This window comes from Bufo bufo, chromosome 6 (genome assembly GCF_905171765.1).
Source record: "Bufo bufo chromosome 6, aBufBuf1.1, whole genome shotgun sequence".
NCBI lineage: Eukaryota > Metazoa > Chordata > Amphibia > Anura > Bufonidae > Bufo > Bufo bufo.
In genome coordinates, this window is record NC_053394.1 from 167,103,129 (window position 1) to 167,128,423 (window position 25,295).

Consider the following 25,295-nt stretch of genomic DNA (forward strand, 5'->3'; position numbering starts at 1 on the left):
AACTACCATGTAGGGGGCACTAAGGAGGCAAAACTACAGTGCAGAGGGGGCACAAAGTAGGGAAACTACCATGTGGAGGGGGCACTAAAGGAGGCAAAACCACTGTGTGGAGTGGGCATTAAGGAAGGCAAAACCACCGTGTGGAGGGGGCACAAAGGAGGCAAAACCACTGCGTGGTGGGGGCACTAGAGGAGGCAAAACCACCATGTGGAGGGGGCACTAGAGGAGGCAAAACCACGGTGTGGAGGGGGCACTAGAGGACGCAAAACCACCATGTGGAGGGGGCACTAGAGGAGGCAAAACCACCATGTGGAGGGGGCACTAGAGGAGGCAAAACCACTGTGTGGAGGGGGCACTAGAGGAGGCAAAACCACCGTGTGGAGGGGGCACAGAGGAGGCAAAACCACCGTGTGGAGGGGGCACAGAGGAGGCAAAACCACCGTGTGGAGGGGGCACAGAGGAGGCAAAACCACCGTGTGGAGGGGGCACTACCATATGGGGGTCACTAAGAAGGCAAAACCACAGTGTGGAAGGGGCACTAAGGAGGCATAACCACCATGTGGAGGGGGCACTACCATATGGGTGTCACCAAGGAAGCAAAACGACTGTGCTGAGGGGGCACTAAAGGTAGCAAAACCTTTGTGTGGAGGGGGCACAGAGGAGGCAAAACCTCAGTGTGGAGGGGGCACTAATGAGTTAAATATACCCTGTAAGGGGATGTATGGTGAGCAGTGTAACTGTAGGTGACTTTATAAGAGCTTACAGCAGCTCTCAGAACTCTTATATACTCCCCTACAATCTACATATAAATACAGCCCCCAGCAGACCCCTCACCAGAGATCACTGACCACAGCAATGGAGCCTGCTCTGGACACAGCAGGCTGCTCTGCTTCTCTTTACAGCTCTTGTCCTGCATCTTGCACAGTCTGTAAGGGGTGGGGGCAAAAGGAGTCACGTGATCTCATGACATCATGCCCTCAAAGAAGCCAATACATTCTAGGCTTTACCGTCTCACTAATCTCTATGTGACGGCTAGAGTGCTCTGTCTACGTTCATGGGTATGAAGACACCTCTCGCACTGTAGAGTCCGTATCCGGGCTACTCCGAGCTCTCCGGTATAAACACATTGCGCTGAAAGGGCTTTTTTGGGGCCAGAAACGAGGACATTTGTATTCCTCCGAACGCAGGATCCAGAAATGTCCTGTTGACCACTATGCAGAGCAGCGGAGCTGGAGGCTGAGGTGATTCGGTTCTGGAGGTGAGAGCCATATGGCAGGCCTTTAGAGGTAGCCTTCATTTCCAACATATACATGTGTGACCATTACTTACTAACTGCTGCCCTCCTGTCAAAAGGAAAGGTGGAATCTGAGGGTTGCTAGGGGCAACTAAACCAGTTTTCCTTTACACCGGTTTCGATAAATTCCCCCCTTCCCCATAGGTTTCAGGAAGGGCCTTCAGATGTTGAACTTGTTGGACCAGGTCTGTTATGTCAACAAAGGACTTTTTCCTTTAGCTCTATGCCAGGTATTCATATTAACTATTTCTCTTTAAGAAGGATGTGACACCAGCTTTCTTCATGTGCAAAGAGGACTAAGCGGAAGTAGACTGTCACAGATGCTCCCCCTTACTCACTGATACCTGAGAAGATCCTACACCAGTTTTATAATTAGTGTTTATAGAGGGAGGAGTGGGGAGGGTATATAATGTATATAGAGGGAGGAGTGGAGGAGGGTATATAATGTATATAGAGGGAGGAGGGTATATAATGTATAGAGAGGGAGGAGTGGAGGAGGGTATATAATGTATATAGAGGGAGGACTGGAGGAGGGTATATAATGTATATAGAGGGAGGAGTGGAGGAGGGTATATAATGTATATAGAGGGAGGACTGGAGGAGGGTATATAATGTATATAGAGGGAGGACTGGAGGAGGGTGTATAATGTATATAGAGGGAGGACTGGAGGAGGGTGTATAATGTATATAGAGGGAGGACTGGAGGAGGGTGTATAATGTATATAGAGGGAGGACTGGAGGAGGGTATATAATGTATATAGAGGGAGGACTGGAGGAGGGTGTATAATGTATATAGAGGGAGGACTGAGGAGGGTGTATAATGTATATAGAGGGAGGACTGGAGGAGGGTGTATAATGTATATAGAGGGAGGACTGGAGGAGGGTGTATAATGTATATAGAGGGAGGACTGGAGGAGGGTATATAATGTATATAGAGGGAGGAGTGGAGGAGGGTATATAATGTATATAGAGGGAGGAGGGTATATAATGTATAGAGAGGGAGGAGTGGAGGAGGGTATATAATGTATATAGAGGGAGGACTGGAGGAGGGTATATAATGTATATAGAGGGAGGAGTGGAGGAGGGTATATAATGTATATAGAGGAAGGAGGGTATATAATGTATATAGAGGGAGGACTGGAGGAGGGTGTATAATGTATATAGAGGGAGGACTGGAGGAGGGTGTATAATGTATATAGAGGGAGGACTGGAGGAGGGTGTATAATGTATATAGAGGGAGGACTGGAGGAGGGTGTATAATGTATATAGAGGGAGGACTGGAGGAGGGTGTATAATGTATATAGAGGGAGGACTGGAGGAGGGTGTATAATGTATATAGAGGGAGGACTGGAGGAGGGTGTATAATGTATATAGAGGGAGGACTGGAGGAGGGTGTATAATGTATATAGAGGGAGGACTGGAGGAGGGTGTATAATGTATATAGAGGGAGGACTGGAGGAGGGTGTATAATGTATATAGAGGGAGGAGTGGAGGAGGGTATATAATGTATATAGAGGGAGGTGTGGAGGAGGGTATATAATGTATATAGAGGGAGGTGTGGAGGAGGGTATATAATGTATATAGAGGGAGGTGTGGAGGAGGGTATATAATGTATATAGAGGGAGGAGTGGAGGAGGGTATATAATGTATATAGAGGGAGGAGGGTATATAATGTATATAGAGGGAGGAGTGGATGAGGGTGTATAATGCATATAGAGGGAGGACTGGAGGAGGGTATATATCTACTGTGAGGGGGCATTAATGGGACATACCTTCTGTGAGAGTGCACTAAAGGGGCACACCTTCTGTGAGAGTGCACTAAAGGGGCACACCTTCTGTGAGTGCACTAAAGGGGCACACCTTCTGTGAGAGTGCACTAAAGGGGCACACCTTCTGTGAGAGTGCACTAAAGGGGCACACCTTCTGTGAGAGTGCACTAAAGGGGCACACCTTCTGTGAGAGTGCACTAAAGGGGCACACCTTCTGTGAGAGTGCACTAAAGGGGCACACCTTCTGTGAGAGTGCACTAAAGGGGCACACCTTCTGTGAGAGTGCACTAAAGGGGCACACCTTCTGTGAGAGTGCACTAAAGGGGCACACCTTCTGTGAGAGTGCACTAAAGGGGCACACCTTCTGTGAGAGTGCACTAAAGGGGCACACCTTCTGTGAGAGTGCACTAAAGGGGCACACCTTCTGTGAGAGTGCACTAAAGGGGCACACCTTCTGTGAGAGTGCACTAAAGGGGCACACCTTCTGTGAGAGTGCACTAAAGGGGCACACCTTCTGTGAGAGTGCACTAAAGGGGCACACCTTCTGTGAGAGTGCACTAAAGGGGCACACCTTCTGTGAGAGTGCACTAAAGGGGCACACCTTCTGTGAGAGTGCACTAAAGGGGCACACCTTCTGTGAGAGTGCACTAAAGGGGCACACCTTCTGTGAGAGTGCACTAAAGGGGCACACCTTCTGTGAGAGTGCACTAAAGGGGCACACCTTCTGTGAGAGTGCACTAAAGGGGCACACCTTCTGTGAGAGTGCACTAAAGGGGCACACCTTCTGTGAGAGTGCACTAAAGGGGCACACCTTCTGTGAGAGTGCACTAAAGGGGCACACCTTCTGTGAGAGTGCACTAAAGGGGCACACCTTCTGTGAGAGTGCACTAAAGGGGCACACCTTCTGTGAGAGTGCACTAAAGGGGCACATCTGTGATTAGCATAACTAATGTGTGAGCACACTTAAGAGACATCACATCAATCTGTGTGGGGCACTTAAGGGGGCATCACTGTGTGGGGGACACTTAGTGGACATCCTGCTATGAGGGGGGGGGGGCACTAAATGTCCCTTAGTGCCCCTAGGCACCATGATGCCCATCACCCTTGTAGATGGCAATAAGTGGACATTCTTATTGACTAACGTGCACTCAGCAGGCAAAACTACAGTGTGGGGGGAATTCCACAGGAAAAAACCATAGTGGGGGTGGGGGGTGCACTCCGCAGGCAAGACCACAGTGTGGGGGGCACTTCCGTATGTGAGGGCACTAAGGAGGCAAAAGTGCTGTGTCGGGACACTAAGAAAGCAAAACTAGCCTGTGTTGGGCACTCCGCAGGCAAAACCACCATGTGGGGGGAACTCCGGAGGCAAAACTACAGTGTAGGGTTCACTAAGGAGTAGGGTTGTTTCGGGTATTGAACTTTCGATACCCACTCAATACTTTTAGCCCGGTATCGATACGATACCAGGATTTGTCTTTTATCGATACAAGACTGTGCTACTGCATAGCCCAGTATCAGAGAATATGGATCGCGCTGCTCTCGGCAGCACAGGAAAGAAGGAAGCTGTCACTCCCTCCCCCCTGTGCTGCTGCTGCCACCAATGATGACTAATGTTTAATATACAACTACAGCCGGCGGCAGAAACACATTGCCGCACCTGAGGGGTTAACTGCCGCGGAATGCAGCGCCCTGTCAGAGGCAGGGTGCCAGCAATGTGTTTCTGCCGCCGGCTGTAGTTGTATATTAAACGTTAGTTATCATTGGTGGCGCAGTCCGCCCTGCCCCTCCCCAGTATTAAAATCATTGGTGGCACTGTGCGACCCCCCCCCCCCCCCCCAGTATTAAAATCATTGGTGGCAGTGCCACAGAGTCCCCTCACCTCCTCCTCATTGGTGGCAGTAGCAGCTTCTGATCGGAGTCCCAGCAGTGTAATCCTGGGGCTCCGATCGGTTACCATGGCAGCCAAGACGCTACTGAAGCCCTGGCTGCCATGGTGAGTGTGAGCTCCTATTCACCCTGATAGAGCTCTATTAGGATGACTAGACAAGGGATTAAAAGATCCCAGGGGGAAATAGTTATTAAATAAACTGTAAAAAAAAAATAAAGAACACACCAAAATATTAAGTATAAATCACCCCCTTTCCTAATTTTACATATAAAATAAATAAACATAAAATATATTGCCATGTCCGAAAGTCCAAACTATTAAAATGTTAAAAAATATCTCCTATGCGGTGAACGGCGTAAAATAAAATAAAAACTGCGCGATTCGTCTTTTTTTTAATTTATTTTTTGTCACCTTGCACGCAGAATTTTTTTTTGCATTTTTTTTTTATTTTTTTGAAATGGTATCGAGTATCGCAATACTTTTTTATGGTATCGAAACCGAATCAAAATTTTGGTATTGAAACAACCTAACTAAGGAGGCAAAACTACAGTGCAGAAGGTGCACAAAGTAGGGAAAACCACCGTGTGGAGGGGGCACTAAGGAGGCATAACCACCAGGTGAAGGGGGCACGACCACATGGGGATCACTAAGGATGCAAAACCACCGTGTGGAGGGGGCACAAAGGATGCAAAACACCATGTGGAGGGGGCATTAAGGAGGCAAAAGCACCGTGTGGAAGGGCACAGGGGAAGGAAAACCACTGTGTGGAGGGGGCACAGAGGAGGCAAAACCACTGTGTGGAGGGGGCACTAAAGGAGGCAAAACCACCTTGTGGAGGGGGCACTAAAGGAGGCAAAACCACCTTGTGGAGGGGGCACTAAAGGAGGCAAAACCACCTTGTGGAGGGGGCACTAAAGGAGGCAAAACCACCTTGTGGAGGGGGCACTAAAGGAGGCAAAACCACCTTGTGGAGGGGGCACTAAAGGAGGCAAAACCACCTTGTGGAGGGGGCACTAAAGGAGGCAAAACCACCTTGTGGAGGGGGCACTAAAGGAGGCAAAACCACCTTGTGGAGGGGGCACTAAAGGAGGCAAAACCACCTTGTGGAGGGGGCACTAAAGGAGGCAAAACCACCTTGTGGAGGGGGCACTAAAGGAGGCAAAACCACCTTGTGGAGGGGGCACTAAAGGAGGCAAAACCACCTTGTGGAGGGGGCACTAAAGGAGGCAAAACCACCTTGTGGAGGGGGCACTAAAGGAGGCAAAACCACCTTGTGGAGGGGGCACTAAAGGAGGCAAAACCCCTGTGTGGAAGGGGGAAACAAGGGAGGCAAAACCTTACACCATTTTTTTTAAATATTGTATTTTTGTCAGGTCCTAATTGATACATATATTTAGCATCTCCATTTAATTGGCATTCAAGTTCTTTCTGTTGGCAACAACATATACATTCACATCCAGACAATTTACCTGCAGGATTCCCCATACTCAAATTACTCTTATTCTAGAAGGAGGGGGTATCCTTTTCGGATATTCCAAACAACTTTAAGCATTAAACATACAGGAAACAATGTTATGAGACAAGACTGAGACAAAGCCTTCAGCACAGTGGATATCAATTTACTTGAGATGAGGTTCACAGACACCAGGGAGGGTGTAGTTCATGGGGACATTTGCCTGTTTGTGTGTTCCACTTTTGTTTTGCCTCACAGACTTTCTCTTCTGTCCACGTGAAAACCAGACCTACTGGGATCTCTTATACACTTAGGATTTTATATATGTAACCCTCATACATTCACACAGTGAAGAAAGTAATTCAGAGGTCCTCATATGCTTGCAAAGAACAGATATTTTGTGGCCAGGTGGGATGAACTGAGGTCAGTTCGTGAGTAACCATGCTCGCTGCACCTTGTTTTTGGACTGAATCAAGGCCGCTTGATAAAACATTACTCTCCTGGCACTTTAATGCTCGCTGCAACCTGGATGCCCAGAAATGCTTACCAAAACACAGTCCTCAAACAGTTGTGTCCTTCACCTGGGATGACCAGGACTGGATTTGTAAGATACTGTCTTAACTCCTACTTTTGCAACATTAAAAAGAAGGAAAGACATACACAAAAAGACAAGACCACAATGACAACCAAATATCAACCTATAGATGTCTTTATCAACCAGTACTATCTTAGTTATATATTCCTGTAATCTTCTCACATAGACTATGGACTGCAATTCCTACAGTCCCTGACTCTGTATACAATATTCAATAGTCTTACACAATTTATCCAATAATCCTTATCTCTTACCTCAATTCAGATGAAAGGTATCCGATTTTCCAATGACTATATATCTACGAATCCATCAACTCGCCTCAGTCCAGATGGACCGGCCTCTGTTTAATGGCAATTCAGCTGGAGGACTTTTGACTCTAGAAGTCAGAGACTTCCCTGTGCACAGTTTTCCCTGGATGAAGAAAAAAGGAAGTTGGATTCCGGCTCGAAGGAACAAGTTGTTAGGGAAGTTTTTCTTTTACCAAGTCTGGATCGGAGTCATCTGCATTTTGAAGCAGTGACACTTGTTTATTTGCTAGCTAGCAAAGAGACAGCACAGATGACGATGTCATCAAAGTGATGTCTGGAAGTAGACAAAATACATACTTTTTTTTATACCTTCTAGCTGGCAGTGACAGTTATTACCATATTTCTATTTTAGACAAAAGGTATCGATCACATATTATGCACAGCTAATTTGCGGTTAGCTTAAAGGGAACCTGTCACTGGGATTTTGGGTATAGAGCGGAGGACATGAGTTGCTAGATGGCCACTAGCACATCCGCAATACCCAGTCCCCATAGCTCTGTGTGCTTTTATTGTGTAAAAAAAACAAAAAACGATTTGATACATATGCAAATTAACATAAAAGAGTCATATCTTACTTGTGTGACCAGAGAAGAGTCATATTTTCAAGCTCTGACTCATCTCAGGTTGATTTGCATATGTATCAAATCGGTTTTTATACACAATAAAAGCACACAGAGCTATGGGGACTTGAGTCTGCATGCTGCCTGTATCATTGTGTGTGTCAGGATCTTATTAGTCATCTTTCTTTACACAGGAGTGACTGTATTGAAAACCACATAAAGAGAACGTCATGATGGAGAATCACCAGCCCCTGAAATCTCTATGTAAGATATTCTACTATCCTTTACCATACATACATCCCACATCTGCACCTTTACACATTTTAATTTCCTAATATCTGTGAATGTCATATGTAGACACTTTGCATAAACTTGGTTAGATAGAATATTGCCTTAATGTCACCTCACCTTTTTGTTCCCTCCCCCAACAGGTGGATTTAAAGAGTCTGTCATTGAATATCAAGTCACTTATATTAAAGAGGAGCCTGTATCGTGTAGAAGTCATCTTGGTGATGCTGACATTTTTGTTCATACACAACAATATGCATCAACTCATATTAAGGAAGAACCATTCTCCTATGAAGATGAAAATCTAATTTACTCGCATAAGTATACACCCACAGATGGTATACAACAGTATTCATCAACTTGTATAAAGGAAGAACCAGCCTTTTATGATGAACTAACAGAGCAAGTCGGTTCTACCCCAAAAGTCTATACACATTGCATGTCTACTCGTATAAAAGAGGAACCAGTCTCAGGTGCTCAAGAAAACAGCACAGACCCCAACGTATACATGCGCTCATGTCATACACAGCAGTGTCTATCTACTATTAAAGAGGAACCAGACTCCTGTGATGGTGAATACATGGCAAGTCCTGATAATAATAGTCTCACAGATCATATTCAACAGTATCCACTCACTCATGTAAAGGAGGAACTGGTAACATCTGATTGTGGAAATCTTACAAACCTAAACAACTATGCACACACAAATTATACACAACAAAGTTCAACCACTCATATCAAGGAGGAACCACAGTGTCATGAAGAGGTACATTTTCCAGTGTCAAATACACATACTCCTACACATTATAAATTGCAGTACCAGACTCCTCATATTAAGGAGGAAGAGGTCTCACAGGATGGAGAAAACTTTGGAGACCTTGTCCTGTATACACCTATAAATCATACACACCATACATCTGCTAAGATTAAAGACAATCCAGACTTATGTTCTCAAGAAAACCTCAGTGACCCTATCATTTATACTGCGACAGATCATACACTACATTATCTGTCTACTCAAATTAAAGAGGAACCAGTTCCATGTGACATAAACCTCAAACACTCTGATATGTGTACCCCCTCAGATCATACACAACACTATCCATCTACTCATATTAAGGAAGAACCAGTCTCCCATGTTGATGGACCTCTCAAAAACATGGAAATGCCTACACCTAAAAATCATACACCGAAAACCTCTTCCAGTTTGGACAATGAGCAAACGGATTCATGCAGTGAAGCAGATTGCACAGACATTTATACAGCCCAAGAACAAATACCAGTGAATGTTGTCATCCAGCATGTGAATAGAGGCATTGGCTTACAAAAAAATAAGTTGGAATACAGTCAAAATGGTAATTGTTCTGTTTCAACATACTATCAAACTGCTCAACCTACAGACTTCACATTTAAGTGCCTTGAGTGTGAGGCATGTTTTACTAGTAAGTCAGACTTTGAAGAACATCTCATACTCCACAGGGGGAAGAAGACCCATGTATGTTCTCATTGTGGCAAGTGCTTTTCTTACCAGTCTCAGCTTCTTATACATGAAAGGACTCACACAGGCGAGAAGCCTTTTAAATGTTCCGAATGTGGCAAATGCTTCAACCAATATGTTCACCTCGCTATCCACCTCATGAGCCATACAGGGGAGAAACCATATATGTGTTCAGAATGTGGAAAAAGTTTTAATAGGAAAACTACTCTTACAATTCACCAAAGAATCCACACTGGTGAGAAGCCATTCCACTGTCCTCAGTGTGGAAAGTATTTTAATACAAGCTCAAACCTCATAAAACATCAGCGCGTCCACACAGGAGAGAAACCATACTCTTGTTCCCAATGTGGAGAGCTTTTTGTGCACTACACCCAGCTTATCAGACACCAAACCAACCATACAGCAGAAAAGCCATTTTCTTGCCCTGAATGTGGAAAATCCTTTTCACAAAAGGCACAATTTGTTAGACACGAAAGGTTTCACAAAGCAGATAACACCTACTCATGTTCAGAGTGCAACCAAAGTTTCAAGCAATACAAGGATCTCCTAGTTCACCAATCAGCTCACACAGGACAGAACCCCTTCAAATGTCAAGAGTGTGGGAAACAGTTTGAGAACAAGTTGACTCTGGTCTCGCATCAGAGATTTCACTGTGGGGAAATAACATGTGGTAAATCTTTTGGTTTAAACTCCAACCTTGCCAAACATAAACAGGTTCATATAAAGAGGTCTTGTCCAAAAGTTGGAGAGTCCCTTGATCACGAGACTCTGCTTGGTAGCTGTCAGGTTAGCTGCTCTGGAGAAGAGGCATGGTCATGTTCCGTGTGTGGGGAACAATTTGGAGAGAATATTGCTCTTTTTGAGCACATGATGATCCACAGATAATACAAAAATATTCCTTCCATTAGAATGTAAGAATGGTGTGATGACCTGTCCCAAGCAACAAACTCAGAGACACTGAGGAATGAAGCTGCTGGATCTTTTCATATGACTGTTTACAGCGAACTATATGTATAAAATACATTCATCTGTTTTGTCATTTGTTTTATAAATTTTCAATTGACCTAATATGTCTACAGCTATTCAGTTTGTTATATCACCAGGTAGGGTAAGTTAAGGGGTTTTCCACTAAACACTCATAACATTGTTGGGGTGAGATCACACATTTTGGAATTAAAGCTGTGGAATCTGCACTGAAATTCCAAAATAAATACAATATTAGCAAATTGGGTCTTAACAAATTCCATTCAGTCACAGCATTGAAACATATGCCGTGGACTTCAAAGCTGCAGCATACCCTATTCGTTGCGAAAATAATGCTGAGTTTCACAGCGGATTTAATTCATTACCATGCAGTAAGTGAATTCTACATGTTACAACACAAGTCTTTGTATTCAGAGTTGCTTCTGGAAAAGTACTCCATTCTACACATCAAAGTACAGTACTGGGATTTTCCAGTCCCCATCTACATGCAGCAGATTTGCAAATGCTGATTGGACTTTGAAATTTACAGCATTTCCTCCATTAAATTCTATAATGTTTAATCCCTTCCTGACAGAGCGATTTTCTGTCTTTCACTCCCTGCCTTCCCGCAGTCATAACTTTTTTTAATTTTTCAATTAACATAGACGTATGAGGGCTTGTATTTTGTGGAACAAGTTGTGCTTTCTAAGAGTACTTTCACACTAGCGTTTTTGTTTTCCGGTATTGAGTTCCGTCACAGGGGCTCAATACCGGAAAAAAACTGATCAGTTTTATCCTAATGCATTCTGAATGGAGAGCATTCCGTTGAGGATGCATCAGTTCAGTCACTCTTACATTTTTTTGGACGGAGAAAATGCTGCAGCATGCATGATAAAAACCGTGTAAAAAAGCCATTTCTTGTCACCTTTACATAAATACCAAGCGATCAAAAAGTCATACGCACGCCAAAATCATACCAATCAAACCATCATCTCATCCCGCAAAAAATTAGACCCTAGCTAAGACAATCGCCCAAAAAATAAAAAAAAATATGGCTCTCAATATGGAGACACTAAAACATGATTTTTTGTTTTGTTTAAAAAATGCTGTTATTGTGTAAAACTTTAATAAATTTTAAAAAAGTATACATATTAGGTATCGTTGCGTCCGTAATCGCCTGCTGTATAACAATATCACATGACCTAACCCCTCAGGTGAACACCATAAAAATAAAAACTGTCAAAAAAGCAATTTTTTTTTGTCACCTTACATCACAAAAAGTGTAATACCAAGCAATCAAAAAGTCATACACACTCTAAAATTGTACCAATAAAACCGTCATTTCATCCCGCAAAAAATGAGACCCTACATAAGACAGTCGCCAAAAAAATATGGCTTTATTATGTAAAACTGAAACAAACAACCAAAACAAGTAGTCATATTTGGTATTGTCGCATCCGTAACAACCTGCTCTATAAAAATAGCTCATGATCTAACCTGTCAGATGAACATTGTAAATAACAAAAAAAAAATTGTTACCTTGCCTCACAAAAAGTGTAATATAGAGCAACCAAGAATCATATGTACCCTAAAATAGTACCAACAAAACTGGCACGTTATCCCGTAGTTTCCAAAATGGGGTCATTTTTTGGAGTTTCTACTCTAGGGATCTTCAAATGTGACATGGCCCTCCAAAAACCATATGGCATTCCTTTACTTCTGCGCCCTGCCGTGTGGCCGTACAGCAGTTTACAATCCCAAATGGGATGTTTCTGTAATCTACAGAATCAGAGTAATAAATATTGAGTTTTGTTTGGCTGTTTACCCTTGCTTTGTTACTGGAAAAAATGGATTAAAATGGAAAATCTGACAAAGTGAAATTCTGAAATTTGATCTCCATTTTCCTTTAATTCTTGTGGAACACCTAAAGGGTTAACAAAGTTTGTAAAATCAGTTTTGAATACCTTGAGGGGTGTAGTTTCTAAAATGGGGTCATTTTTGGGTGAGTTTTGGAAATTTTCAGAAAAATTTAAAGATTTGCTTCTAAACTTCTAAGCCTTCTAACGTCCCCAAAAAATAAAATGACATTCACAAAATGATCCAAACATGAAGTAGACATATGGGGAATGTAAAGTAATAACTATTTTTGGAGGTATTACTATGTATTATAAAAGTAGAAAAATTCTAATTTGGAAATTTTCCAAAATTTTTGGTAAATTTGGTATTTTTTTTTATAAATAAAAATGAAAATTTTTGACTAAATTTTACCACTGTCATGAAGTACAATATGTGACGAGAAAAAAATCTCAGAATGGCCTGGATAAGTAAAAGCGTTTTAAAGTTATTACCACATAAAGTGACACTGGTCAGATTTGCTAAAAATGGCCTGGTCCTGAAGGTAAAAACTAGCTTGGTCTTGAAGGTGTTAAGCTCCCACGGATAGTGAAAGGATCCCTCCTTTATAGAAAAGACTATTTTCCTGCATTTCTGAATCAATGCTAAAAACCATATTAGGGAGAGTTCACATCACCGTTATTTTTCTGTTTTTCTGATCCATCAGAAAAATAAAGGAAAAAACAGGTCCGGTGCATCAGTTATGCACATTTGGCATCTGAGCCATTTCCGTCTGAGATCCGTTATTTTAGACGGAAAAAGAAGTCAAACGTGCAGGATCAGAAGAATGGCTGACATAATTACTAAAGCAGGATTGAATCCATGCCCCACTACAAAAAGAAGCAGGAACACAACTCTTCTTTGACACATGGAGGCCAGTATTTGAATATTACCAGCCTATAAAACTAGAATCTATGCTTCCAAAGCACGATACTTAGTGAAAACCTAAACCAGAGGGAAAAAACATAATGCAACAGCACTCTGCAAATACAAATAACATACAATAATGCCATAATTATCGAAAATATTCTGGTGCTAATGCTACACTTATTTTGTAAATTTGAGATTCTTGGCAAATACATTTTGTACAAAATTATTTGGGCCCGTCTGCCAAACGTCAAGGCGATCTCTATAAGACTGGAACCTAACACTAAATACTTACTGTTATGTGCCAAAATGGCCACCATAAAATTCAGGGAATGCAGGTTACACATGCATGCTGGGTCCACTCTGCCTTTTACCATTTTTTGTGCCGTAATGGCCATGGATGCAGATACCAACATGCATGCTGAGCCCACTCTATACCTCTCCTGGTGCCAGACGGCTTACAATGAATGCATGTCCTCACGTCTTTTTCAGACTCGACTGCTTGCCAGCAAGGTCTCTCCTCCTTTACCCTTAGGGCATGTGCTCACGTCTTCTCACCCAAATGTTCTTCAGTCAATGGCTGGCACCCCTGAGGTACATCTTCCCCTGTGGGAATATGCCTGAGCAACAAGATTCTTGCTAAGATGTGCTATATCTTGTTGCCTGCCTGTGATACCTCTGCCTGTTTACTGGATTCTAATACTCCACTGCCTGCCCTGTTCTCGGACTGTTTACCGTATTGCATGCACTCTGCCTACCCTGAGTCTTTCTACACTGGTGTCTCTGTCCCCTGTGGGTCAGCTGCCAGTCAGACAGAGACTATTCTGTAGGTAGCGGTCTGGTGATTCTCCTGCAGCGATGTCCACATCACTGTACAGGGGTTAAAGGGTAAAAATCAGGGGCACTTCCAGGATAACATACTTAGGCCAAGTTCCAACAGTGTTTGATCAATGATTTCCATCAGTGATTGTGAGCCAAAACCAAAAGTCAATCCCACACAGGTATAATGGAAAGATTTGTTCCTGTTCTGTGTTTAGACCCGCACTTGATTTTAGATCACAATCACTGATGAAAATCACTGATCAAACACTGACTGTGTGAACTAGGCCTTAGGAGTAGTCCGAAGTCATATCTGTTGATTCACACAGTGGTTCCTCTCCCACTGCTGTACCAACTTCTTTTGAAGTGCACACTGTCTTTTGAAGTGCATCAACTCTCCCTCAATTTTCCAGGTAGTCGACAGCAAGGTTACTTGTCTAGTCTGTTTCCACTTCAGTGATCTACTTAAAAACCTCTTAGGAGATGCAGAGGCAGATTTACTAAGAGTAACATGAGGCCAAATTTTGGAAATCTGAATGTCTCTTAATACCTTTGGAACACTTTTACTTATGCAAGCCATTCTGAGATTGTTTTCTTGTGACACATTGTATTTCATGATAGTGGTAAATTTGAGTCAATATAAATCACCTTTATTTAAAAAAAAAAAGAATCCTAACTTTACAGAAAATTTGTAAAAATTTGCTATTTTCTAAATTAGAATTTCTCTGCTTTTAAGGCAGATAAGGATAACTCACAAAATAGTTATTACTTTACATTCCCCATATTTCTATTTTTTGTTGGTATAATTTTGTAAATGTCATTAAAAAAAATTTAGGACATTAGAAGGCTTAGAATTTTAGAAGTAATTCTTAAAATTTTTAAGAAAATTTCCAAAACCCACTTTTGTAAGGACCAGCTCAGTTATGAAGTGTGTTTGTTGGGCTTACATAGTATATAGGGCTTACGTAGTATATAAACCACCCATAAATGACCCCATTTTAGAAATTACACCCTCAAGTTATTCAAAACTGATTTTACAAACTTTGTTAACCCTTTGTGTTCCACGACAATTAAAGGAAAATGGAGATAAAATTTCAATATTTTGGAACATTTTCCATTTTGATTTATTTTTTTCCTGTAACACAGCAAGAGTTAACATTAGGGATGTCCCGATACTGATACCGGTATTGGGACCGATATCGGACATTTGCATGAGTACTTGTACTTGTGCAAATGTCGCCGATACCTGATGGCCGTTCAGCGGCGGGTCCCGTGTCCCAGATGATCAGCGGTGGGGACGGCGGCGGCGGGTCAAATTGGTAGAAACAGATATACCATGGCAAGCTGGGATGCCTGCGAAGGCGCCCGGTTGCCATAGTAACCATTGGGACACTGCCACAACAGCGCATCGGCCTGATTGGGGAGGGAGCTCCTTCTGTTAACTCTTCAGCCATCGGGGCCACAGCAGCACAGCGGCCTGATGCAGAGGGAGGGGTCTCTATGGACTGCTGCATGGAAGGGGTTAAAAGGCTGACATCGGTGCTGGTATATTACAGCTGACACTCTTCTGCCACTCGGCCTCATTGAGGACTGGTAGGGTTGCCACCCAGCCAGTATTTCACCGGCCAAGCTGGTAATTTTTTTTTTTCTACCGCCAATAATAATTGCTGGTATTTTCCTTTATGGACTATTACTAATGAACGGATAGTATATATGTAAAACGGGCACTAAGAACATAGAGGGCTGCATCAAAGTGTGAATTTTATTAAACACAATAAAATGTAATATTAAAATCGAATATCATTAAAACATGTCACTTCATAATCGAGCAAAAAAATCTAATAATCAAATAATCGATTAGGTAGAGATGATCAATAAACAGTCGAACAATAAATCGAGTGGCTGATCAGATAATTGATTGATGAGAATACCACATAGAATAAAATTTTTTAATAAAAATGTTAAAGTCCTCTGGATCTTGTTCTCGGTGATGACGTGTATAACCACCTATATTGGTGAAATATATAACCACTTATTGCTTTGATGTGATTGCCATATCAGTAGAAGAATATAGTATAGCAGGCAGACATGTAAAGATGTGAAAAAAGGAGAGAGCAGTCTCTTTACCGTATCTTCACCATCTCCCGGTGGCTGTTCGGTTGAAAAGACCGCACGCCGAGTCAACGTAGATGTCCTTTGCCATGCAAACACCGGTAGTCTGGTGTAGGTTCGCGTTCGATTGGCGTGTTGCATTCAGTCGAAACTTTCGAATGTAGGTCACGTTTTCGATGGCATCTCACGTGGCATCCCACGTGGTTTGATACGTCACCAATTTAAATTTGCAGAGTGCTGTATCTTTTTAGATTGCATCATCCATATTTTTATTGTTAAGTTGCCATACTCGTTTCGAGGTTGCACACCTCTTCTTCAGTGGCTATTATAAGTCTCTATAGATTGCAATCCATATTATATATGGTATCAAGGAGGTGGAGTTAAATCCATTGGCCAAGCTTTAATTGGGAGGAGTGGTTCTCAGCAATCTCAGCTTTTGCATAATGTGGTTCTTTCTATCTCATCAATCGACATTATAAAACGCAAGTATTAGTTAAAATTAAAATGATCTTTTAAATATTACAAAAAAGAATATAGTTAAGAATAGGAAAAAATCGCAAAAGAATCGCAAACGCATCGAAATGCACATGCGATATCCATGCGATCCATACCTCATCATACATAACATCCATGCGATTTTTCTCTAAAATAATATCTAACCCAATTTCCAAATATTAGGTGATGCAATCCAATACTTCAAGGGAATTCCCTCCAATAGAAGATATATATGTATATATACATATTTCCCTCGAGAATTATCGAAAAACATTCTTTCGAATCTTTCCTCGAAGAATTTTCCTTATTATCTTCCTTATTATCAGCATATTATGAAAAAGATGGTAAGGAATATTCAACGGGAAGTTTCTGTCCAGATTGGAGTTGAATATAACATAGAGTCGCACCAAAAACGCATGTGTGATATCTGCGCGGTTAATGTGCGGCTCCCATATCATCATTCTAAACGGCTATAAAACTTATTTCAAGCTAATCTTAAACAGATAGTACACTTAATTTTCTCCAGGGAAACTTCCAAGATTTTCTCGAAAATTTTGTTCGAAGATTTCTTGAAATCTTTTCGAAATTTTTCCGTAATTTCTCGAGGGTCTTCCAAATAGTCTCCAAAGGTTTTAATAGTTTTACTTTATCATTAAGATACCATGGAAGAAATGATGGTTTATCCTGTGAGGGGTTTCTATATGCTTATAACACATCCTAACTGGATTATTAAGCTCCCGTATTTCCGGATAAAATCTGCCCAGGAGAGGCCAATGTTTTTGTATAATGCGCTGAATTTTTGGCCCTAGACACATGTGGTATAGTGCCAATCACATGATCGGACTTCCATTGCCAGGACTTCCCTTACAACACCTAGAATAACATTGCGCATGCGCACGTACTGATGACGTCAGACGTCGCTAAAAATATCGCACGATTAGAATCCTCTATATACTAGACATGCACAGTCATCCTAGTGCAACGCCACCTCTCTTCCGGTCAACACGATTCTTGAGGTATGTACGCTGCATCTAGGACCATACACTTTATCTAATACACATGGCCATATATATGTGATTTAGCACTTTGATGATCTTGACCTCAATGAAACTATAGTCTGGAGATATGCGGTATACAGGACCCTATATCCTATTTCATGCATACACAATGTGTCTATTGCATTTCATCTTGTACCGCATTGTCTCTTGCTTTTCCATTGATTTGAATATCATATGCCTATCACCAGATAATTATCGAGACACATATCGATTTGATTAAAATTGATAAATTCATGATTAATATTCTACCAATATGCTTTGATCATATCGATAATGTAGGATTTGATGATTCTGATGATCTTGATGTTTCTTTGCCATTGTGATGACCATCCCAGGATCAGTACATATGGTTTTGCACCTGTATGCAGACAACTTCTAGTTGTATATATTGTACATACTATTTTTTTGTATTTGCTTTCCTTTGGTTATTTTATAATTTTTTACTTTTTGTATTTGATAATGTCCTTTATTTTATTTTCTATACACTTATCTGCTACTATTGTAATTAACAGGCCGTGAACAAGGTCCGGGAGGACCGAAACGTTGGCCTAATTAAATTGACAAACCACTGGTGGCTTTCAAATAAATTTATAAGTCTGATTCTGCAAAAAATTGGAGTGCTGTGAATTGATTTATATAATTATTGGGATATCCTCCATCACTGAGCACCGAGTGAACACATGATCAAGTAGGGAGCCACATTATGACATAGCGACTTAACACCCTGTGGTAAACCACGTCCCCATAACCACACACCCTTCGGGGTGTGGCATAACTTGGCTGGTATTTTTTGTTGGGAAAGGTGGCAACCCTAGAGAAGACTGACATCTTAGGCGTTTGCACAGTGCAGATTTCAGCAGAGAGAACCTTGTGATGTCAACTGCTTATGCGGCGATGAAGTCTTGCAGGTACACGTGCGAGATTTAAAGGGGTTCTCTGCGAATAAAAAAAAAAATGAAAATACTTAAATATTATTTTATAATAAATATATTCACAAATACCTTTCATTACTTAGAATGGCTTCTTTTGTCTAGGGAGCAATCATTAGAAGAAATAAAATGGCCGCCATCCTATCGGTACACACAAAACCTGTCCTAATCACACATTACCACAGCCTGTCCTGTCGTCCTCTGTACTTCATGTACTTCTATTTTGTCACTAAGGGGCTTATGTGGTCTAAAGAATATAAGTGGTATATATTGTATTTATGATAGATTTTATGGAAGATGTTTAGTAAAACCTGCTGATCTTATCATAACTCACTGGACGATGGATTTTTTCTTCTTATATATTTGGTTGTTTGTTTAGTATGTGTGTGCAGCAGTGGATTGTTCACATAGAGGTTAGCTTGATTCCTTCCATTGTGCACTACACTTACAGACCCAGGGCCATATGCATATCTAAATGGAAAAGGAACAACCAATCAATCAAATCTGATGCCTTTGTGGCATCGACCAGTTACTGTCTTGTAATGTGCTATATTAGACTATTGATTGAACATTCCTGATGTTAATGGATATCCATCATATAGTAAAAAGTAGGAATTTCATTGTTTGTTTTTGCTTTGTTTTTAAACCCCAACCCCTACAGTGACCCCAGTATAAACAATGCTGAGGACACTCGCTCTTCACTGGATGCTGCAGGACCTGCTTTCCCAGCGTGATCATGTGACTTCACCACACTAGCAGCGTCAGGTCCTGATGCCAGTGAGGAGTGAGTGTCCCTGGTTCATTCAAGTGGACACAATGAGTATTTTTTCTTTTTAATTTTAACCCCTGAAAAGCCATTTTTTTTAACACTGTACCTATTGGAGTCCGTCTGGCTGTGAAAACGGCTAAAAATAGTACATGTCCTATTTTTTAATGGCCACTATTCACTGGCCGTTCTTCACATGTGAATGATACCTAAATCATAGACTTCAGGGGTCTCATTCAGTCACATTTCCATATATACATATTACCAAACTTACTGTTTTGGCCTCCACTTGGCAAATGGGTTTCAATATAGATAAGTGTAAAGTTATGCCCTTGGGGGCTAATAATCAGCATGCAGCATATGTCCTAGTTGGAGTAAAACCGGGAGAGTTAGGCCTCTTTTACACGGGCGCGATTTCCGCGCGGGTGCAATGCGTGAGGTGAACGCATTGCACCCGCACTGAATCCGGACCCATTAATTTCTATGGGGCTGTGCACATGAGCGGTGATTTTCACGCATCACGTTGAAGTGAATGGGGCTGCGTGAAAATCGCAAGCAAGTGCGGATGCAGTGCGATTTTCACGCATGGTTGCTAGGAGATGATCGGGATGGGGACCCGATCATTATAATTTTTCCTTATAACATGGTTATAAGGGAAAATAATAGCATTCATAATACAGAATGCTTAGTAAAATAGGGATGGATGGCTTAAAAAAATAAATTTAACTCACCTAATCCACTTATTCGCGCAGCCCGACTCCTCTTCTGTCGTCTTCTTTGATGTACAGGAGGAAAAGGACCTGTGGTGATGTCACTGCGCTCATCACATGGTCCGTCACATGATCCATCACCATGGTGATGGATAATGTGATGGACCATGTGATGAGCGCAGTGACGTCACCACAGGTCCTTTTCCTCCTGGACATCAAAGAAGAAGACAGAAGAGAAGCCGGGCTGCGCGAACAAGTGGATGAGGTGAGTTAAATTATTATTATTATTATTTTTTATTTTTTTACCCCTCCATCCCCATTTTACTTAGCATTCTGTATTAAGAATGCTATTATTTTCCCTTATAACCATGTTATAAGGGAAAATAATAAAATCTACACAACACCTAACCCAAACCCGAACTTCTGTGAAGAGGTTCAGGTTTGGGTACCAAACATGCCGATTTTACTAACGCGCGTGCAAAACGCATTAAAACGCTTTGCACTCGCGCTGAAAAATCGCGCAATTTCCCGCGACGCACCCGCATCTTATCCGGCCCTCACACGCAATGCCCGTGTGAAAGAGGCATTACTTTTTAAGAAGGATCTGGGTGTACTAGTAGATCATAGACTAAATAACAGCATGCAATGCCAGTCAGCTGCCTCTAAGGCCAACAGAATTTTGTCTTGTATTAAACGAGGTATGGACTTGCGGGACAGGGATGTAATATTGCCACTATACAAAGCATTGGTACAACCTCACCTGGAATACGTAGTTCAGTTCTGGGCACCAGTGCATAAAAAGGATGCCCTGGAGTTAGAAAAAGTACAGAAGAGAGCGTCTAAACTCATAAAGGGCCTTGAAGATCTCTGCTCTGAGCAAAGATTAAACAAACAGTTTAGCCTTGAAAAAAGATGTCTAAGGGGGAACATGATTATGTCCTTTTATACAAATGTATAAAAGGACCATACAAAAAATATCAAGGGAAGCTATTCTGTGATAAACCCCCTCAAAAAACAAGGGGCAATGCCCTACGCCTGGAGAAAAAAACATTCAGTCATAAGAGGCGACAAGCATTCTTTACTGTAAGGGCTGTGAATGGTTTAGATGACTTTTTAATTCAATATAACATTGACGCTTATGACAATGTATAGAAATCATGTTCTACACACCCTTTCCCTTTGGCCCAACCCCTTTTTAAAAGGAAGATTGATATTGATCAAGGGATTTGTTCCTTGGATCAATATAGCAGGATTACAGGTTAGACTTGATGGACTTTTGTCTTTTTCCAACCTGAACAACTATGTAACCACAGGTGTATAACATCCAGCCCCTCGCCATGCCTTTACATACTATATACACATTACTCCAGGTGTATAACATCCAGCCCCTCGCCATGCCTTTACACACTATATACACATTACCCCAGGTGTATAACATCCAGCCACTCGCCATGCCTTTACATACAATATACACATTACCCCAGGTGTATAACATCCAGTCCCTCGCCATGCCTCTACATACTATATACACATTACTCCAGGTGTATTTCATCCAGCCCCTCGTCATGCCTTTACACACTATATACACATTACCCCAGGTGGATAACATCCAGCCCCTCACCATGCCTTTACACACTATATACACATTACCCCAGGTGGATAACATCCAGCCCCTCACCATGCCTTTACACACTATATACACATTATTCCAGGTGTATAACATCCAGTCCCTCGCCATGCCTTTACACACTATATACACATTACCCCAGGTGTATAACATCCAGTCCCTCGCCATGCCTTTACACACTATATACACATTACTCCAGGTGTATAACATCCAGCCCCTCGCCATGCCTTTACACACTATATACACATTACCCCAGGTGTATAACATCCAGTCCCTCGACCATGCCTTTACACACTATATACACATTACTCCAGGTGTATAACATCCAGTCCCTCGCCATGCCTTTACACACTATATACACATTACCCCAGGTGTATAACATCCAGCCCCTCGCCATGCCTTTACACACTATATACACATTACCCCAGGGGTATAACATCCAGTCCCTCGCCATGCCTTTACACACTATATACACATTACCCCAGGTGTATAACATCCAGTCCCTCGCCATGCCTTTACACACTATATACACATTACTCCAGGTGTATAACATCCAGCCCCTCGCCATGCCTTTACACACTATATACACATTACCCCAGGTGTATAACATCCAGTCCCTCGACCATGCCTTTACACACTATATACACATTACTCCAGGTGTATAACATCCAGTCCCTCGCCATGCCTTTACACACTATATACACATTACCCCAGGTGTATAACATCCAGCCCCTCGCCATGCCTTTACACACTATATACACATTACCCCAGGGGTATAACATCCAGTCCCTCGCCATGCCTTTACACACTATATACACATTACTCCAGGTGTATAACATCCAGCCCCCTGCCATGTGGTCTGCTGCCACAAGTCACTTCCTGAAATGTCTTCCCCTAATGTAAAATCATGGTGATCACATTCCCTCACACACTTTTCCCTCATACTCTTGATAAAGGGTAGAATTGCCCAAAATGTTACTTCATTGCTTTGTTTTCTGGTGACTCTGAAATCCTCAATAAATGATTTAATTGCATTTGAACTAAGGAGTTCTGTACCTCTTTCTGGATTTGTGGATGTCCCAGGGCTAAGGCTGTGTTCTGAAGCTGTGACCACGGCTGCAACCCCTCCCACATACACTGCATGGCCATGTGATTATGCAGTAAAATTGTGAGAACATTGGCCACTGCATGTGAGTCGTCTGAGGCTGCTCCACCCTGAGAACACAGCCTAAGATTGCTTGGTTCTACTTCACAGCAAGTAATACAAAGCCATAGACAAGAATATATTATTAATTCCAGATGAATAAGGCATCATAAATAAGAAGGAAGAGAGGTGACCAAACCTCTATGTGATGAGAGAGCCCCCCTTAAGATTTATCGAGCCATTTGGCCCAGGTGGTCATATATCTATCATGAGACAGAGACTCCCAACTAGACAATTCCTCGAATCTACATATTTCTTGCACTTTCTCTTTCCACATTTGTACAGTTGGGGCCTGTTCAGAAAGCCATTTTAATGGAATAAGCAGCTTGGCCGCTGCTATTAGATGAGAGAGCAAAGAGTGTTTTCTAAGGGGACAGTGAAGTTCTGGCAAATTCAAAAGAACAGCTGTGGGTGTTAGGGTCGTATTGGCTGGACAGATTCTTTTAATCTCATTTGCCACTCCGTCCCAAAATGGGCGGATACCAGGACAAGACCACCAAACATGCAGGGCTGTACCCTTTTCTGCAGAGCATCTCCAACAATTCGCAGATACCTCCGGAAACATCTTATTCAATAAATCTGGTGTGCGATACCATTTAGTTACTATTTTAAAAGCGTTTTCTTGCATAGTTATGCAGAGGGAAAAACCGTGTGAGTGATTGAGAATCCTATCTACATCAGTGTCCGAGAGGTTAATGCCAAGGTCCGATTCCCACCCAGAATATATGAAGGTCTCTTACTGCACCGAGGTTCAAGTATTTTATTGTATAGAAATGAGAGTAGTTTGTTTCTAGGGATGGGGGACTGTAAAATGACATCATACCAGGAGGGAGTATAATCTACTCGAGCTTTGCTCAGATAATCTGTGCATACTTTACTGAAGTGTAGGTAATGTAAGTGCGACTATTTGTGTAAATGATAAGAATCCTTCAATTTTTCTAACCCCGGGACCTTGTTGCCCTTCAACACGTCACCCACAGCTATGTTCCCGAAGCCAGGCCACAGATTGAAAGCGTCATCAAATCCCCTATGTAGGTGAAATGGGACTAAGCGGATAGGCATGAAAGGAGAGGGTCCTCTAGGGAGAGCCAGCTGAGAAGAACATTTCTTCCAGGCCCTATACACCCCTGCAAATATAGGATTCAACGAATTATCTCCAACAACAGCCGAGGACGAGGTCTCCCATAGTCTGGCTAGTTCTGAGGGGTCTTACGAGTCCTTGACTATCTGACAGCCTAACTTACAGGAATAAGGGTTCAGAATTTCTGAGTGCAACCTAATCAGATTGGCCAAGTAGTAACTTTTGACATCAGGGAGGCCAAAACCACCTTTGGCGATCGGTTGGGATAAGAGACTATAAGATATCCGAGGTCTAGACTTCCTCCATACGAAAGCCGAGAAGAGTTTTTGTGTCTGAGACAGATAGGAATTGGGAAGGGAAATCGGCAGGGTCTGGAAAAGATATAATAATTTAGGGAGAACGTAAGTCTTTAAAAGGTTTTTCCTACCAATCCAGGACAGGAAGGGGATCTTTAAATCATCCAATTGTGTCTTTATACCTGATAGTAGAGGGGAATAATTTAAGTGAAAAATTTGACTGGGGGCAGGTGATATATTCACCCCTAGGTATTTAATATGTGATGCAGACCATTGGAAGGGAAATGAGCTGGACAAAGCAGTGATGGTGCTATTTGGCAAATTGATACCCATGGCAGAACATTTTGGGAGATTTATTTTAAAATAGGACATATGGCCAAATTCTTCCAATAATTTCAAGACTTCTGGGAAAGCTGTGACGGGATCAGACATAATCAACAGCATGTCATCGGCAAAAGCCGCCACTGTATGTTGCGTGGTGCCAATTTCAACCCCCTTGAGGATGTCATTCTGTCTGATTTCTTGTATAAGAGTCTCCAGGCAAAGTATGAAAAGGGAAGGGGACAATGGGCATCCCTGGCGAGTACCATTAGAGATATCAAAATATGGGGAAAGTATACCATTGACCCTCACTCTTGAATGAGGGGCTGAGTACAGGGACATCACTGCATCCACAAATTTAGAGTGAAAACCAAACCTGTGAAGAGTGGCCTCCATAAACTTCCAGTCTTCTCTATCAAACGCCTTTTCGGCATCCGTGCTCAATAGGGTCAGGCTATTCTTATACCGCAAAGCATGCTGTATTAACATCTGAACTCTAAA

General features: G+C 42.1%; 2 protein-coding genes across 2 annotated transcripts in view; both read left to right on the plus strand.

Annotated features, from left to right (window-relative positions):
• The window catches only part of LOC121004097 (gastrula zinc finger protein XlCGF26.1-like), a 705,032-nt gene that overhangs the window by 279,993 nt on the left and 399,744 nt on the right, over window positions 1-25,295 (plus strand). The gene's annotated exons all lie outside the window — the stretch shown is intronic.
• Window positions 1,000-11,191, plus strand: LOC121004099 (oocyte zinc finger protein XlCOF7.1-like). The gene is made up of 3 exons (XM_040436198.1): window positions 1,000-1,258; window positions 8,062-8,131; window positions 8,299-11,191. Exons 2-3 carry the CDS (start codon window positions 8,098-8,100, stop codon window positions 10,536-10,538), a joined length of 2,274 nt encoding a protein of 757 aa, XP_040292132.1. The 5' UTR covers window positions 1,000-1,258; window positions 8,062-8,097; the 3' UTR covers window positions 10,539-11,191.

Bases quoted from the DNA above. Each gene is read 5' to 3' on its own strand.
- LOC121004099 (XM_040436198.1), top strand. From the start codon at position 8,098: ATGATGGAGAATCACCAGCCCCTGAAATCTCTAT. The intron at 8,132-8,298 runs GTAAGATATTCT...CTCCCCCAACAG, and splicing joins CCAGCCCCTGAAATCTCTAT to GTGGATTTAAAGAGTCTGTC.